The sequence below is a fragment of the Cicer arietinum genome, chromosome 1 (genome assembly GCF_000331145.2).
Source record: "Cicer arietinum cultivar CDC Frontier isolate Library 1 chromosome 1, Cicar.CDCFrontier_v2.0, whole genome shotgun sequence".
Taxonomy (NCBI): domain Eukaryota; kingdom Viridiplantae; phylum Streptophyta; class Magnoliopsida; order Fabales; family Fabaceae; genus Cicer; species Cicer arietinum.
Window position 1 is genome coordinate 42,001,654 of NC_021160.2, and position 17,916 is coordinate 42,019,569.

General features: G+C 28.8%; 1 protein-coding gene across 1 annotated transcript; it reads right to left on the reverse strand.

The window, feature by feature from the left end:
- Positions 1-877: 877 nt before the first annotated feature.
- LOC101492926 (scopoletin 8-hydroxylase) lies at positions 878-3,309 on the reverse strand. The gene is made up of 3 exons (XM_004488750.3): positions 2,767-3,309; positions 2,048-2,390; positions 878-1,319 (listed from the first exon to the last, which is right to left on the reverse strand). The coding sequence occupies exons 1-3, from the start codon at positions 3,264-3,266 to the stop codon at positions 1,068-1,070; spliced, it is 1,095 nt and encodes a 364-aa protein (XP_004488807.1). The 5' UTR covers positions 3,267-3,309; the 3' UTR covers positions 878-1,067.
- Between the last annotated feature and the right edge of the window lie 14,607 nt (positions 3,310-17,916).

The window sequence follows — 17,916 nt, forward strand, 5'->3', positions numbered from 1 at the left end:
AAAAAAAAATTTGGATGAGAAGCTAATTAATTTAGCCATGAAATTTAAATTAACAAACACGTTAAAAATTGTACTGAAGAACATTTTGCAATGTTAGTACTCAAATATATATATCAAAATTCTCAAATTACAAACCCTAATTTTTCAAACACGTTAAAAATATGGATAGTACTCAAATATATATATATCAAAATTCCCAAATTACAAACCCTAATTTTTCAAACACGTTAAAAATATGGATTCCATATATATATCAAAATTCCCAAATTACAAACCCTAATTTTTCAAACACGTTAAAAATATGGATTCCATAATATATATATCAAAATTCCCAAATTGAATTCTAAAACAAAGACAATAACCGAATTTCATCATGAATTAAACATGGTAGGCTCTGATACCAATTGTTGGAAAAACCTTAATAACGTTGTGCTCAACAATCCATGTCAATTACATGATGAATAGCCAAAGGCGGAAGCGTACCTGTGGGAATTGCCATTAATGAAATCCTGAGATGATGATAATAGAGCCAATGGGTTGGGTTATCTTCCTCAACAAAACACCCTGAAGACCTTGCTCTCTTGATGGGGATAGAGAGAACCAGAGAGTTTTCTCCTTCAGGGTTTTGAAACTGAATAGTCTTGTTGTGTTTGTCTTGGGGACCATTACCCCTATATATAACTATTATTAGTTATATCCCAAATTGCAGTATTTCCAATTCAGCCCCTCATTAAATTAGAAACTGCCTAGTATCTACACTATTAATTTTCATAACTATTATGCTCTTTAGCCATAAACTATTATACATTATTTGACCCCTAGTTTATTGGCTAATTATATAATGACCCTAACACACTTTATTAATTAATTACATATGTGACCCATAAATCTTACAGCAAATTCATATTATTTAATTTTTAATTTACATGCAAAGTACAATCAGATACATTATATAGATAGCTACCCTTCCTAATGTGTATTTACTATTATACTACAATGAATGTTTTGTTCTTGTAAAATGAAATGAGAAAGGAAACATAATTCTTGATTTTTAATCTTTGATAAAATTAAGAAAAACTGATCTTTGCAAAATCAAGATTCTTCTTTCCTTCATGAGGATTGCCAAAGAAGTGATCCATGTAATCCTGCCATAGGAGTTCCCTATAAAAAGCAAATCCATCTTTCTTCACCAATTCTGGAAATGGACCAATCCTCAGTGTAGGTATAGGTAGAGTGAAGAGTGGAACAGATACTCTCGATTGGGTGGATGGTGTCATTACTCTGTGTTCAGAACTCTTATACTTCCCATTGCTTAGTATCTTACATTCAAATGCAAAAGGAGCTATGAGTAATGGTTACCAATTATAATATGACAAGTTTTACCGTATAATTAAAAAAATAAATAACAAAGTGTGTATCTATAAATTTTTTATTTGGATTATATTGTTGCAAAATAAAAAATGAATTTTTTTTTAGTTGTTGACGTTTAGTAGATGTTATAAAAATGTTAGATGGTAAATAGATAGACATGTGGATCAATTGTAGTATGTCACTTAAAATATTAATTTAAATATTATGAAAATTGATATAGTTATTTTTATTTGCTACTGAAATTATATTCGTATTTTTTGTCTAAATTTTGGACCACTTTTATTTCTTTTAACAGTTGTCTTTATTAAAAGATAGACTTAATTGCAGTTTTGGTTCCCTTATTTTAGTTGAATCACAAAAATAGTCTCTTCATTTTATTTCTTCCCAGTTTTGATCCCTCGAACAAAATTTTGATCCAATGTCATTTTTTGCGCTTATTTATATCTCTAAAACCTCGTGGTGCAACAATTGTACCTCAAATTTATGATAAAAAATGATATAGTGTGCCTTAAAAAATGACACTTCATCAAATTTTAGACTAAAAATATATTTGAGAGACCAAAACTGCAATTAAGTTTAAAAGATATAAAAAAAAAAAAAAAAAAAAAAAAAAAAAAAAAAAAAAAAAAAAAAAAAAAAAAAAAAAAATTCTACTGTTAAGTTTGAAGAAATGAACCTGTAAAGCATCACCAACATTGATGACAAGAGCACCATGAATTGGTAAAATTTGAAGCCATTCTCCATTTCCATGAGCATTATCTTCCTCTGTTTTGACATATAAGCCACCAATTCCATCTTGGAGCAACACTGTGAGAGTCCCCATGTCTGAGTGACGCCCTACACCCACAGTAAGTTCTGGATTTGGGCATGCTGGGTAGTAATTCATGTTAACCATTTTTAAACCAAAAATATCCTCGATTTTTGATTCATCTACTTCCACTCCTAGTTTACCTATTAATATTTCCAACATTTCTCTTACTATCTTGGATGATAACTTCAAATATTCAAGTGCAACTTCCCTGCATATATACAAAGATGCATAACTTTTATGTTATTATTTGCATTTATTAAGAGTCTTTCTTTTTATTTTATTTTTATAAAAAATCCCTCATTTTTAAAAGCTGTTTTAGTTCTTCTAACTTGTTAGGTTAGTCTTGAGTGTAGAACTTCAGCGAATATAGATTTTCTATCTTTGGTCTATGGTGACTTGGTCTATAATAAATGTGACATGTTGATTATGTGACATAATGAAAGAAAAGAAAACAAGATATTGACTGTGTGTTGAAAAATTTGGAGAATACAAAATTTAATGGTTGATAAATTTAATGTTACATATTTTAGAGATTAAAAGCAATATTATATATTTCAATTGAAAAATTAATTAGATAAACGTACTTGCATTGACTAGGCCAATATTGAAGAGCATCATCATCATTACTATATACCATATTAATATAGTCTTTCCATTCCAACACATTTTCTGTCTCAGGAGCAAAACTAGTCTCATATCTCATCTTCAAACTTGGACTCACACTTTTTCTATAAACAACTTTCTCCTTTGGTGGCAAGTTGAAAAATGTGTGTGCAGAATCTTTAAGTGATTCCAACAACTCCAAAGGAACACAATGGTTCACTACTTGAAAGAATCCAAGAGTCTCAGCTGCTCTAACAATCTCATCCACAACTTTTTCATGTTCTGGTCCATTCAGCTTTGATAAATCAATTGGTGGCATATCACATGGTTTTGAATCTACTTTGTTGATTCTTTCATTTAAGGGTTGTATGTACAATTTTGGAACTTGTGATAAACCTGAATCAACTAAACCTTTCACTCCATTGCCATCTTTGACAACAAAGTTGTACAATGAATTTGAAGAGTTTGAAATTAGTGCCATGAAAATGTGAGTTATTTGTGGCTTGTGATAGTGTGTTGGAAACAGAGCAACTTGCTATCATTTATAGCCAAATAGAAAGTAGGAAAATAAATCAAGAAAAATATTTTTAATATAATATTAAATACTTTTTGTTGCATTTTTATTATATTTGTAAGTATATTAATATTTCATAAAAATATTATGTCATCTCTTTAATTTATATATTTTCTCAATATAAAGGAATTGTCAAATCATTATACAAAAGAGAAAGAGAAAGTATATAGATATGTAACGTGAGTGAGATGATTTAATAGTACCCACTTGGTTTCCTAGCTAGGTAGGTGGGTCTCTAATTCTATGATATCTATAAACTTTTCAAAGTGTTTACTTTCCACTTTTGGGAACTAGAGATAAGTATTCATTTTGCGCTTTTTAACCTACGAGTAATGAAGTTTTTATTGTAATCAAATAAAATGCATCTACATCTAAAATTGATAATATATTCGTCCATATATAAGATTCACTTGTAAAATAAGTGTTATTTAGTCATTTGAAAATATCAAATGAGAGGAAATATTATAATGAAATATGAGATGATTAAATTTGATCTATACAATTATATATAGAAATGATTATGATTTAACTGATTTAAGGATCACATGACCACTTAAAAAAGTCACGTGACTTTTTGTTATAATCTTGATCATTCATAATTTGATCAATAATTAAGTCTTATTCTTCTCATCTCTCATTATAACACATTCTCTCATTTAATATGTTCTCAATTAGTTTCTCACAAAAATATCCTTAATTAAATGTAAATAACTTACGAGTTAAATATATTTTTAGTTCATATAAAATTTAACATATCGATTTTAATCTCTGTAAAATAAAAATACAGCTTTTAATTTCTGTAAAATTATCCAACAAATAGTTTTAGTCTTTGCTGAAATGAAACATGTTTAGTTGTCTTTCAACTTTTATAGTTTTGAATGATTTTTCACAAATATGTTTAAAATATTCTAAAAAGTCATTCTTTAAAAATTTAATTTTTTTTAAGATCGGATGAATTAAATATGAATATTTTAAAATATAAAAACTCAAGATAAAAGTAATGAAAATATAGACATTAAAATTGAATTTTGAACTCATTTTTTGTGAATGAACTTTTTATATTGTTATAAATATGCTTGAAAATAATTCATTCCAAAATATATGTTCACTTAATAGCAAATAATAAAATTGAATGCATGATAATTTTGTAGAACTAAAAATGATATTTTTATTTACATGAATTAAATTAAAATGTTAAAACTTTGTAGGGACTAAAATATATTTAACCCATAATTAAAATACCAACAACTTTTCTCTCTTAATAATTGAAGGATAGTTTTGAGAAGAAAAAAAATACATTATTGACTAATTTAATGTGAAACTACTTTTCTTAATTTTGTACATTAATCAAATGGGTTTTGCATAGAAAGATAGAGGTAGTACTCCCATTGATGTTTAATATAAGAAGAAAAAAAAAATACAAAGACCAATAAGCTTACTTAATGTTATAAAATTGCAATGTTATTTCAATTATACCCATAGCTTTAAATCTTTTATTTTTACTAAGTAATTTTCTTGTAAAAATACATCTCACATTAAATAAAATGATTTACAACAATTAATGTATTTTAAAAGTTATATTTTTCTGGTAATAGAGACAAGATATATCAAAAATGTTCTGATAAAAAAGATTGGGAAAAGTATTAAAAAATCTCTCTTTTTTTTTTCTTAATTTTTCAAGAAAGTATTAAGCAATCTCTTGTTTTTCAAAAGTTATACTCGGCCCCATTATAGGATTTCGTTACATGCATTATGTTAGGAAATGTCATTCTTGATGATGGAAAAACATCATAGCTTTGTAGAAGTGAACGTATTAAAAAAAATCTGAACAGTCTAAACACTAATTATATATCGAAAACAACATAATGAAGGCAATAATTGTGAATCGTAAAGCCATTTTTGTGACAAAAATTGTGGGATCCATTGCCATAGTCCACGACACATGTATAGACAAGTTGCATTTTACATGCGACAAGATGCATTTAACATATGTACAAAGTGGAAAGTTGAATGTATACAAGTTGGAAGTTGCACTTAACATGTAGTACAAAGTGGAAAGTTGAATCTATACAAGTTGGATGATGAGTGAAAGACGAGTCCGCGTAAAGAAACTTAGTTTGCCTAAAATTAGTGTCTTTTGTGAGGTTTTTCCTAATATTAGTATTTTTCTATTTTCAAAAGAGTGTGTGATTTGTTTGCTCCTTTTTGTTTAGAGAGAATTTATGTAATTTATTTATTATTTAGTGAAAATTTTGTAATTTTACCCCTGTAGTTCTTTTACTTTTATTTATTGGAGATTTTCCACGTAAATATTATGCGTTTAATTTTTCTTTTCTCATCGTTTATTTTATCTATGATATTATTTTATTACTCTAGTACGTAACAATAATATAAATCATAATATGTCGAACACTAGTTATAAGAAACAAAGAAAAAACATTAATTATTATTTATTATATTTTTGTATCTATACCACATTTGTTTCTAAATATAAGATTCTCTTAATAATTTTCTATCACTTTTTATAAAACACTCTTTAAAATTCTAAGTATATTAATTATTTCTTTGTTAATTTACTCTTAATTAATTTATACTTTTTGTAATCAATAATAAATACTATATAATAAAAACATTAACAATAATCTCTTTTAAAGTATAAACTTGTGAAAACAATATCAATTTTTAACAAATTTAATATAGTTACTCAGTTTGTTAATTCTCATTATTTTCTCAAATAAGTTTTTATATAGGGACATAAGTTTCTCAAAGGAGGTTTATATATATGAATGAAAGCATTATTTATTATATATGGGTACCAACATAATGGATTTTGAATCAAATAAAAAATGCAAAGTCTTAAAATTTGGGTCAATCTAATTTAACACTATAAAGTTAGAAATGTCTTACATTAATAAATATTATTTTTAAATGAAATATAAATAAAAATTAATAATTAAAAATTTAATATAATTAATTAAAATTTTAATTTAGATATATCAATTTTTTAAAAATTATTTTATTTATATTTTTTAATAAAAAATATATATTTCTGGCATATATTTTATTAAATGTGAGACTCAGCTCTCACGCCAAGGATTTTACATCAGTCTAGACTCTAGAGTGTGGCGCCAATTATATATAGGGCTGTTGGCTGTACAACTCACTTGGTGGTCTTGAAGGAAAGTATTTTTAGACTTAATAGATAGATAGTTTTTTTTTTTTTTTGTTCATTGGGTGTAAGTGGTGGAGCTTGAAAGATTTTTTTGAGAGGGCAATAGTGCATGAAATATGTATTTGAAAGAAGCTTATGCGGGTGAACATTCATAAATTGAAATGTTTTGATATATATATATATATATATATATTATAACCTAATTAATTAATGGTCATTTTATAACTTAAATAGTATTTTTTTGTTGACTTTTGTAATTTAGAAAACATCATTTGATTGTTTATAAATATTATATTAATTTTTTTTCTTCACATTTTATTGTAAAAATATTTAGTGTTCACTATTATGAATAATAAAAATTTTAAAAATAAAAATAATTTTTTTATTTCACTGTCACTTTTAATAAATGATATTTAGTTATTATAATTATATAAATGATAGAAAATAATATTTTCTAAAAAAAAAGTCATTTTATTATTAATTGTAAAACTGAGAATGTGTTTGATTCACAAAACAGTAAGTACTGCACATAACAATACAGAACTGTACATGACAACTTTTTATACTCTATTGTGTTTGATTATCTATGCACAAAAAAACAATTTTGCATTGCACTTTGTTTGATATGTCTACTTGCTAACTCTTTAAAGCTCTCTTTTGTAAGTTGTTTTCTTAAGTGTTTTTTCTTATTAAATATCGAAGTTTACATTTTGAATTATAAATATGTTTCCTTGTTTCCATTTACATTTTTTTCTATAATTTCATTATATATATATATGTTGGAATCAAGTTAATTTGAAGAAATTTGCCTCTCATTTATTTTAATGATAACAAAATCGTTTGTGGGAATAATTTAATGCTCTAACGTTGAAATTAAATGTGTAGGTTCAAATTCAAATATTTGGTCAATAGAATCTCAACCGTATCCTCTGATATTTGGACGAAGACAAAGATACAACATGACTTATCTTCGTTACGCTAAGTCTAATACGAGAAACAGCATTGCGTTCCACTATCTCTAGAAATGCAAAGCAATGTCGTAGTTTATTTTCCTTTGATGAACTTAACATGGATTATGTTCCTCTGCCTCTATTACTCAAGTTGACAAGAAATTTTCTTCTTATGCCTCTGTTACTCAAACTAACAAGAAATAATTTGTAAGCGTGACAAGCAAGTTAATGTCTCCACCTTTGATAATCATGTCAAGCGTCTGATCGTTTGACTATGAACTTTTATGTATCCTTTGATAAAGTCAACGCTCTGAAGACAAAGCATTTGCACATCCTCTGATACATATTCTAAATCAGCTACTTTTCTGAAGATCTCAAGACATTCTCTAATCATCATTCCCTCTATTTCCCACTGATACATATCCTAAATCGTTTCATGCAATCAGGACAATGGCCAAAAACCCTAATCATACTTTATAGATGACGCATCTACCTCAACGAAGAAAGACACAAGATATGCAACATACAAGCAACAGGCGATAAGCACATCTTCACTATCAATATAATTATATCTCACTTTAGTGCTTAGAGAATTTCTAGAAAAAAAATTTGTGAACAATATATGCGAAAGCTTATTCAAAAAAATCCAAAATCTTTTTGTTGTAACCTAACCCAATAGCAGTTTCCTTCCTCAACAACTTAATTGTACTAAACTAGAAGGTTGAGAAGATTGAACATAGTCAATGTGATTATTAGGTGTTCAAGTGTAAGTCTGTTTCAATGATAAACTAGTGGATTAAATTCTTCAGGTTGAAGGGATTGGACGTAGCTATTGTGTTGGTGGTGAACTAGGAGAAATCATTGTGTCTCTTTGTTTCGTTTTAGTTCACTTGAATTATTGTCTTTACTTTAAGTATAGCCACGTAAATGTTTTTAAAAACACAATTCAAACCCCTCATTTTTTGTGTTCTTTCCTTTCTACAATTGACATCCGAGCTCGGTCTCAAAGTTGAGCACTTAGTCGTGTATGAGTAAAGATCTCTATCCCTTATGGCTAACTATGGTGAAGAAGTTATAGGTGGAAACATTAAAATTCCTCCCCTATTTGATGGAGAGATATTCAAGTATTGGTAAGACAAATACATTCACACCTTATGTAGCCAATTTGAAGCATGTATGAATCAAAATGTTTGTACCATTTCCTTATAAACTACTTTAGACCATACAAAGACTTCTTCAATTTAAAAACTAGTTTTTACTATCCAGTATCACTGAAACCATCTGGTTGCTCTATGTAAACTTACTCTTCTAGATTACGGTGAAGAAACTTTGTCTTCACATCCTTTTTCTCTAAATGCATGCATGTCCCAACTACTATCGAGGCTAACACTTTCATAATAAAAATATGTCTGAATTTACCCCTTTGCTACAAGACGATCCTTGAACCTTTTCCCTTTTTTTCTGTTACTAATGATTTTCTCTTTTACACTCACTTGTAACTGATGGCCTTTTTCCCCTTTGGAAGCTGAACAAGCTCCAAGTCTGATATTTCTTTAAGGACTCCATTTCACTACAAGAAAACATTGATATACCTACGGAAAATTATCCACGGATTTGAGTCTGTCAGTAAATTATATTTTATCTACGGAAAAGCCGTAAGTAAATATGTTATAAATTAAATTAAATTTTTTAAAATTATTTTCCACGGTCAGTTCGTAAGTAAAGTTAAAATAACATGATTTTTTGTAAATTATTTTCGTATTTTGTTTACCACAATTTTTTCGTAGATAAAATTTACAGAAAATTTAGAAAATATATTTGGTTTTTATTAATTAATTTAAAAAAATATTTTTGTTATTTTTTTTATATGACCTTGTTTAGTAAAAAAAAAAAGGAAGAAACCTCTTAATAATACTATACTGATACTAAAACATCACCCTCCTTCAAATTATCCCCTTTAACATTTGGTCTCTCCATTTGAACCCTAAAATTTCAAATCCAAATTCTCAAGCTCTCTCGCCCTGCTGTCACCCATCGTTCCGTCTCTCGAGCTCTCTCTCACATTGCCACCGTCTCTCACATCGTCGTCGTCACTCGAGCTCTCTCGCTGTGTTGTCTTGTTCGCTATTTCACTGCGTCATTCTTGCTATGCCGCGTTTCAATCGATAATTGCTCCGCCGCGTGAAATCCTACATGTCCCACTCGAGCTCTCTCGCTGTGTTGTCTTGTTCTCTCTACTATCTTCAACGAACCCTAATCCCCAAAAACCCTAAATTCAATTTCGAACAACCCTAAATTCATCTCTCTCGTTTTACTTCGAGATTTGCAATAGCAAGTAAATTCTATTCTCTTTCCAAATCATTTCAGTTTGCTATTTCAATATTTATTTTGGTAGTCTTGCTTGTTAAGTGTCATTAATTCGCGATTTGCTGAATGAGGTTGTCGGTTTGCGATTTGTTCTGTTTTTGAGCTGATATGAGTGTTAATCTAAAATTTCAATTTACACTGACTTTGGTGTGTGCCACTATGATTTTGTTAAATCACTTTTTTTTTTGTATGTTTATAATATGAAATGTAAATGATTTATTTGCATTGTCATCAAGAGAGAATTTTGCTATGATGCCTGGCACAAGTATGGATGCACCACATATTGCAAGTCTTGTTGCGCTTATTAAGCAGAAGTTCCCAAATTTCAATCCTCCAGCCATTGGTTATGCACTTTCTACTAATGCGTCTCAAAATGATAAGAGTGGTAGACCGATAATGGCTCAACGATTGTGTGCTTTTCCAGATCTAAGCCAAACCCCGACTACTCCTTTTGACATGGTGGTATGTTTAATACTGTTAGAATTTCAAGATTGTTAGAATTTATGAATAAGTATGGTGGTATGATTAAAATGAATGTTGAGATCAACCTTTTCATTAAAATTCGATGTGATCAGTTTCATGTAACGTCATTGGCAATATTCATGCTATATTTAAAGAAGGATCAAAGAAATCAAGGAATCATCAATTCATACTTGTTTTTAGGCGAGGCTATCCTCTCAAAGTCAAATTCATGTTATTTTGTTACTTATAATTATAACTGAAAAATGTGATTCCTATTACTTGTATTAGTACTACTTTACCAGATTCTAAGGGGCTCCACTTCACGCCCATTCTATTGACGCCTTGCATGTAATTAATTTTTCTCAATTGAGCTAATCTAGTTCAACTCTTAGTTGTGTTTTTTTTGTTTAATTTTGGCTTTTTGCTTCTGTTTCTTGATTTTTTATCTTTTCTCCTTGTTTTCCAGTTCAGATCAATATTCATGGAAGAAATTCAGAGATTTACTTGAGAAGGTTGCTGGGCAAGGTGATCTTACTGGTTAGAGAGTTCCTTGCTGCTAAGGATGATCTAACTCCATATCCAAGGGCAGTCCAAGATTCAGTCAAGGTATTACATTTTCATCCCAGTGTTATCATATTATTGAATAAGTTATGCACAATTTCATAGCTAAACATGTCGGTTCAGAATGTTATCATCTATTTATTTTTTGTATAGGTTACTCAGGAGTTAGGAATAAAGGCACCTACTCACATAAGTATGAAATTAGGCGATTCAAGTAAGTGTATAATAAAATTGTTTGGGCTGCAGAACACTCTCATTTGAGCATCCCAAAAACTGAATTTTGGAAGAAAAGAAAGCAATACCATAAGCTTTTGCAAAACTCTCTTATTTTTGCTTCAGGTGTTTATCTGAACTTTTCTTAGCAGAACTTGACACAAGATGCACACACTACAAGTTTGCTAAATATTCATTTTTCTGTTGTTCGAGTGTTGATTGTTAATTGACAAAAAAAAAAGGTGTTGACTATTAAAATAGCTTTCTATGTTGAATTTACAGTTGGGACCGCAACGGCATTTGTTGGTTTGGCAGCATGTCGTGCATATGCAGTGAAGAAGAACTCTTCTGATTAGTCATCAAACAACTTAAATTATGGTAACAGTTTTTACATAATTGTGAATTTGTGTTAAGTATTGTATACAAAACCTCATCAAGCGACCTTAAGTTAGAGTCTTTTATGCATAATAATCACTAATTTCATTTATTCTTTGTTAGGTTAAGGCTTGTTATATGTAGTTAGTTTCCTCAATATGATTGTTGGTTTTCAGTCTGATTTTCATGGTGAACTTTTTAGGGAAAATTACATTGATTTGATGAAATTACAGTTATTGGTCTTTTAATTAGAGTATGCTTGAAACGTTTCACACATACACACACACTTTTTGATCAATTAACTTTATACGAGTCAGTCTTTAGTTGAACAGTCACAAAATATATACATGTCAAATTGTCAATGTATCAATACCATTGAACTCTTGTTTAGTTTAAAAGGATTGATGTAAGAAATTAACCCAAAAATTGTCAATGTCTCAATGCCACTGAACTCTTATTTGATACTTACAAGAATGGTATTGTATAGTCTTTCGTAGCTCTTTTCTTTTGATAAGTTTAGGACCTAGCTTATTTGGCTTATCGAATATGAACTCTAAAAATGCATATTAAAACTAATCATGAAAAGATATATATATGAATGTATAACTCTATATGTATATATGAATGTATAACTCTATATTGAATATGAACTCTATATGAATGATTTGAGAAGTAGAACAATGAGGGAAAAATGAAAGATACACTTTGAATAAAGGTAGAGGAATAATGCATGAAGAGGCATAAAGAGTTAATTTGTTTGAGTTATGATGTGGTTTAGTTTTATTTAAAATGTTTAATTTTCTATTTTGATGTTACCCACGGAAATGCCATCGGTAAGGTTTATTCATGCCATTTCCGTGGATAATTGTTTTCTTTCAGACTTGACATTACCCACAGAACTATCATCGCTAACATTACCCATGAAGAAGTTGTGATCATGTTTATCCACGGAAATGTAGTAAATATACATTATTCAAGGCTTTTCCATCGGTAAAAAAATTCCTACGAGCCAATTATCTATGAACTCGTGTCAGTGGGTAGTTCATAGATAATTTTACGTTACCTACGAAATATTCGTGGGTAAAGTCAAAATTTGCTAAAGATAATGACAAATTTTCTTGTAGTGTTTCATCCACCATAGCACCAATCAACTTTTCTTTCTCCTGACTAGATACAAACTCTCAAAATGTGGATGAATCTCTAGAACTAGTAAGAAGTGCATAAGTTGCCAATTCTTCAAACCCATATCTTTCTGGTTGGTTGATTTGACGGCGCTCTGGGTCAAATACATGGGAGTAGTCTTGTATACATCTCAATTTTCAGTGGTATCAAAATCTGGTTTTGCTTGTAGTTCAGGTACTACCTGAGTACTGCTTACTGGTTGTGGCTCGACATCGACCTGAATCACCTTAATGCAAGAAGTTTCTCTTTTTAATGTAGACACATATGTTTTAATTGACTGTTTCAACATGAACTGCTCATGAAACACAACATCTCTATTGATCACCATATTCTTTGAAACTGGATCCCACAACTTGAACCCCTTCACACCTTTTGTGTAACCGACGAAGACACACTTCTTCGAATTTGGATCAAGTTTAGATCTATCTTCACTAGTATATGCACATAAGTCGAACACCAAAAAATCCTAAAATTGTCAAGATTAATGGTGTTAATTGTCCATACATCCTCTACAACTTTCCCTTCTAATGAAGCTTGTGGTGACATGTTGATAAGATAACACGTCATATTAATAGTCTCATAGCATAAACCTTTAGAGAGTCCAAAATTTAACCAGAGACATCTTGTCATTTCAATTAGAGACCAATTCATTTGTTCTTCCACTCCATTATGTTATGGTGTCTTTTGAACTTAAAAAGGCATCTGAATATCGTGTTCTGCATAAATCTCTAAAAAAATTAGTCATTGTACTCTATTCATTATTTGTAGCAAATACATAATTTTTCCGCCCCCATCTAATTTTCTACTTATGTTTTCCACACCTTGAACTTAGCAAAAACTTCATATTTATGTTTGAGGAAATATACTCAAACCTTGCATAAAAAATCATCTATAAAAGTCACAAAATACTTGGAACCATCTATAAAGGGCTCTATTTTGTGTCGGATTAAAATCAAACACGACACTGTTTCCTAAGTATACATCACTTGCACAAATTCAACTTACAATTATAGACACCCTTAATAAAATGTCTCTTATGATGTTTTGTTATCCCATTGCTCACTATGATGACCCAGATGCATTGCCACAATTTCGTTTCTTTATAGATTTTATTTGTGGTCCTCTTTACTTTCATCATTGTCAATGCATCCTTGTTAACCTTCAGAATAATGTCCCTATCTCCAACAAACCTATATGAAAAATCATTTGTCTGTAGAGTATCCTAGGAGATCAAATTATTTCTTAACTCTTGAATATATCTAACATCATTCAATGTTTGCATGCCACGATCTTCTTCCCATGACCTACAATTATAACACTCTACAATTTTCAACTATATCTAACATCATTCCTCTGACCTACTTTACAACTAATATATCTAACATCATTCCTCTGGCCTACTTTAAGTCAAATATATCTAACATCATTCAACGTTTACAACTATAGCACTCTACAATTTTCATGTTTTGGACTTAGAACTCTTCTTCCCATGACCTACTATCGCGGCCTAAAATTTCGAGTTTTCATCGAATTCAATGGAGTCGCCACCAAAATTTATTTTAAAATAGGGAAAATATTGGAAAACCCTTAAAAATGTAAAAATGGTCTTTGAAACCAGATTTTGAGTTCGGGAGTCGATTATGCCTAGGGAAGGTATTAGCACCCTACGACATCCGTTAAAATACGGTTACCTTTAATTAATTGTGCAAAATTATATCAACTTAAATATATATTTATAAAATGTTTTTATAAATGTGATTTTTGAGATAAAAGTGTGTTAAGAAATAGTAGAACAAAAAAAGAAAGTTTTTATTAGTGTGCTTGACAAAAGTGTAATCTTGCTCCTACGTATCTCCCGGTGCGATGGAGAAATCAAAGCTACGTAGTTCTTGGTAAAAAATGTGAATGCGTTGATTGCTTTTAAATAAATTGTATTTTGTTACTTAAAAAAGTTAATTTTGACGAACATAAAAAAACTTGTTTGATTTGAATAATTATCTTAAAATATGAATTTTAAGACGATCGAATTGTACAACTCGTGTCTCAAAATCCAAGGAGTAAAAAGATGTCACATCTAATTTAATCCTCTTAAGAATATTTTATTTTTTATTTTTAAATTGAATTTCAAAACAAACAAATAGTTTAATTTGTATCTTAACAACTTCAAAAATAATAGTAATAATAGTAATAATAATAATAATTAAATAAATTTTTTTTTAAAAGGATAAGTTTTAGAGTTATCAAAATATATAATTTGTATTATGTAACTCCGAGATTAAAAGATTTTAATTAACTTTAAATAATTTTTATGATTTATTTGTTTATGAATTTTTAGTTTATTAAATCATTTGTGATTATGAGATTTAGAACCATCAAATTGTCACAATTTGTGTTCTAATAACTCAAAGATTAAAAAGATGTCACATCTAATTAACCTTACAATATTCGATTATAGTTTTATCTTTACCCTTTTAAAATAATAATAATAATAACTGATGTTAAAAATTAAATAAATTTAAATAAATCTACGAAATAAGCTCAATAATAAACACAAATAAAAATAAAATAAACGGTAAAAAAAAAGTATAGACTTGTATTGTTGTTTATTAAATAAATAAAAAAATAAAAATACCAGATTAATAAACTAAAAACTATATACAAATTGTGAACTCTTTCAAATACTTTTTAGTGAATCAAATGATGAAAGCATAACTCATTTAATATTAAATAGCATATTAATATCATTTATAAGTGAAATGAATTATGTTTATTACTAATTAGTCATTATTTATATTAAATCAAATTAAATTATGTTAAATGACCATCATTATTAAATTAAATAATTATTATTATTTAAGTTAAATGAAATAAAATAGTAATTTACAGCATTACATACACACATGTTACTTGATATTGCCTCACGTGATATTAGAGAAAAAGAAAGTATGGATGGCAGGTTGCTAGTGTCATTTCTTATGCGAATACCAATACACTAATAATAGAGTTAGCAGTAGGATAGCAATGTTGAGGCTAGTAGTGATAATATGGGGAAATATCTTCACAAAATAATAATAAAAATATCAAAGAAATCATCATAGCCTTATAAGCCAAACCAGAGAAACAATAAAACTAAGATTTCAAACAAAACACCCAATGACAAATAAAACAAAGTTTCCAACAAATCAAGCTCTTCTTCCAAATCTTAGTCATTAGTCATTAACATAGTGATGTTTATATCTTCCAAATAACATAAAGCACAACAAACTTAAAGAGAGTAAAAAAATACTTGCCTTTCTAAATATCTGCCACGGTGAAGATGGAGGCTACGGCGCGACTGAACTGAAAGGTAGTAACGATCGTCTTATCTATCTTATCTTTTAATAGATTTTTGTGGGTTGTGTTGTTAAAATGAGTTTGAGTTTTGGTTATGGTTATGAGTTGTTTTGAAGAAGGATTATGGTGGACTTTTTCCAAAACGTTTCTTTATCTTCTCTGTTTTGGTTTTTTTTTTTACAACACTTTCTCTCTTTTTTCTTGATTTATTTCAGAAGCAAAGAAAATAAATCCTCTATTTTCGAAATCTCACCCCCTCTCAGTTTCAAAATTTTAAACTTTATTTATAGACTAAAAACATTAAAGTAGTGAAACCTTGTGTTTATTAGATAAATTTTATGATCAATAGATAAAATCAAGTTCTGGATTTTATGTGGGTTTGTTTGCAAAATTTAGATTTTGAGTATAGAAATTATAAAAGAAGGTTATACAAGTAATACCTTTATTAGTATGTCTGATATAAGATAAACCAATTAACTGGTTTCTAACGTGAATACTGGGAATACAAATAATATAAAGGAGGGTTTGCAGCTCTTGTCAAGCAGTTAAAAGGATGTAGAATGGAAGATGAAGGTGAAGTTGAGTGTTGGCACGACAATGTGTGGAATGGATTGGTGTATTGGGTACTGATGTGTTGCCATGCCAAATCAGAAACACCTTGAATTGTTTTTATTGTAATTCAAATTTTTTTTATTTTATGTAAAATAAAAGAGGTTTAGATTTTTGATGATAATTGTAAAAATTATTATTATTATTATTATTATTATTATTATTATTATTATTATTATTATTATTATTAAAATAACTTTAAATTATTTTATAGGACAAAATTGAGGTTCTACAGCTGCCCCTATTTAATTATCTTTTACGTGGTAAAAAATAATTAAATATAAAGACCTAAATTTTGTACAAAGTAATTTCGAATGTAGGAGAAAATAAAAAAATAATTTGAATTGTAAAAATATTGATGATTTAAAAAAACGAAAGCATGTAAAAGAAGTTGGTGATTGACAAAAATAAATAAAAATTAAAAAATGATCGTCTTCGGAGTGTTTACCGATGCGTTGATCGACATGAATAAAGTGATGATCGTCTTCGAATTGATTACCCGATGCGTAGATCGACATAAAATAAAATGATCGTCTTCGGATTGGTTACCCGATGCGTAGATCGACATAAAATAAAGTGATGACCATCTTCGGATTGATTACCGATGCGTAGATCGACGTAAAATAAAGTGATGAATAAAGTGATGATCGTCTTCGGATTGATTACCCGATGCGTAGATCGACATAAAATAAAATGATGATCGTCTTCGGATTGGTTACCGATGCTTTGATCGATTGATAAAATGATCGTCTTCGGATTGATTACCTATGCGTTGATCGATTGATATAAATAAAATGATGACTAAACCAAAGAGTTTAAAATTTAGAATGTAAATGAGATAAATTTGTTCTATTTTTATTTTTAAAAGGAAGCATGCATGTGGTAATGCAAACGTAAAATGAATAATGTGATACAAAAGTTGTTGAATATAAATAAAATATATACATAAGATATGCATGATTAACTCATTATGCATGATATAAGGAGTTGTTAAGTATATGTAAAATATGAGTGAATATGCATAAATCACGTGTGAGTATTTGAAAAAAATGTAAGATGCATGCAATAAAGATAAATTGCTTTTTATTTATTTTATTATTTTTTAGTTTCCCCGATCCTTATGCGACTTTATACACTTATAAGATTCAATGGATCAACGACGATAACAATCGTTCTTTACATGATGACTCTAGTATATCTTGTGTAATCACTTTTTCTTGAGGTCAATCAAATGTGCATTATTTAAAATGTTTACCCTTCATTTTTTTTATACACCCACATCTCGCGTTCCCGTGTATATGTTTTCAAGCGTCAAAATATTTAAGATATATAT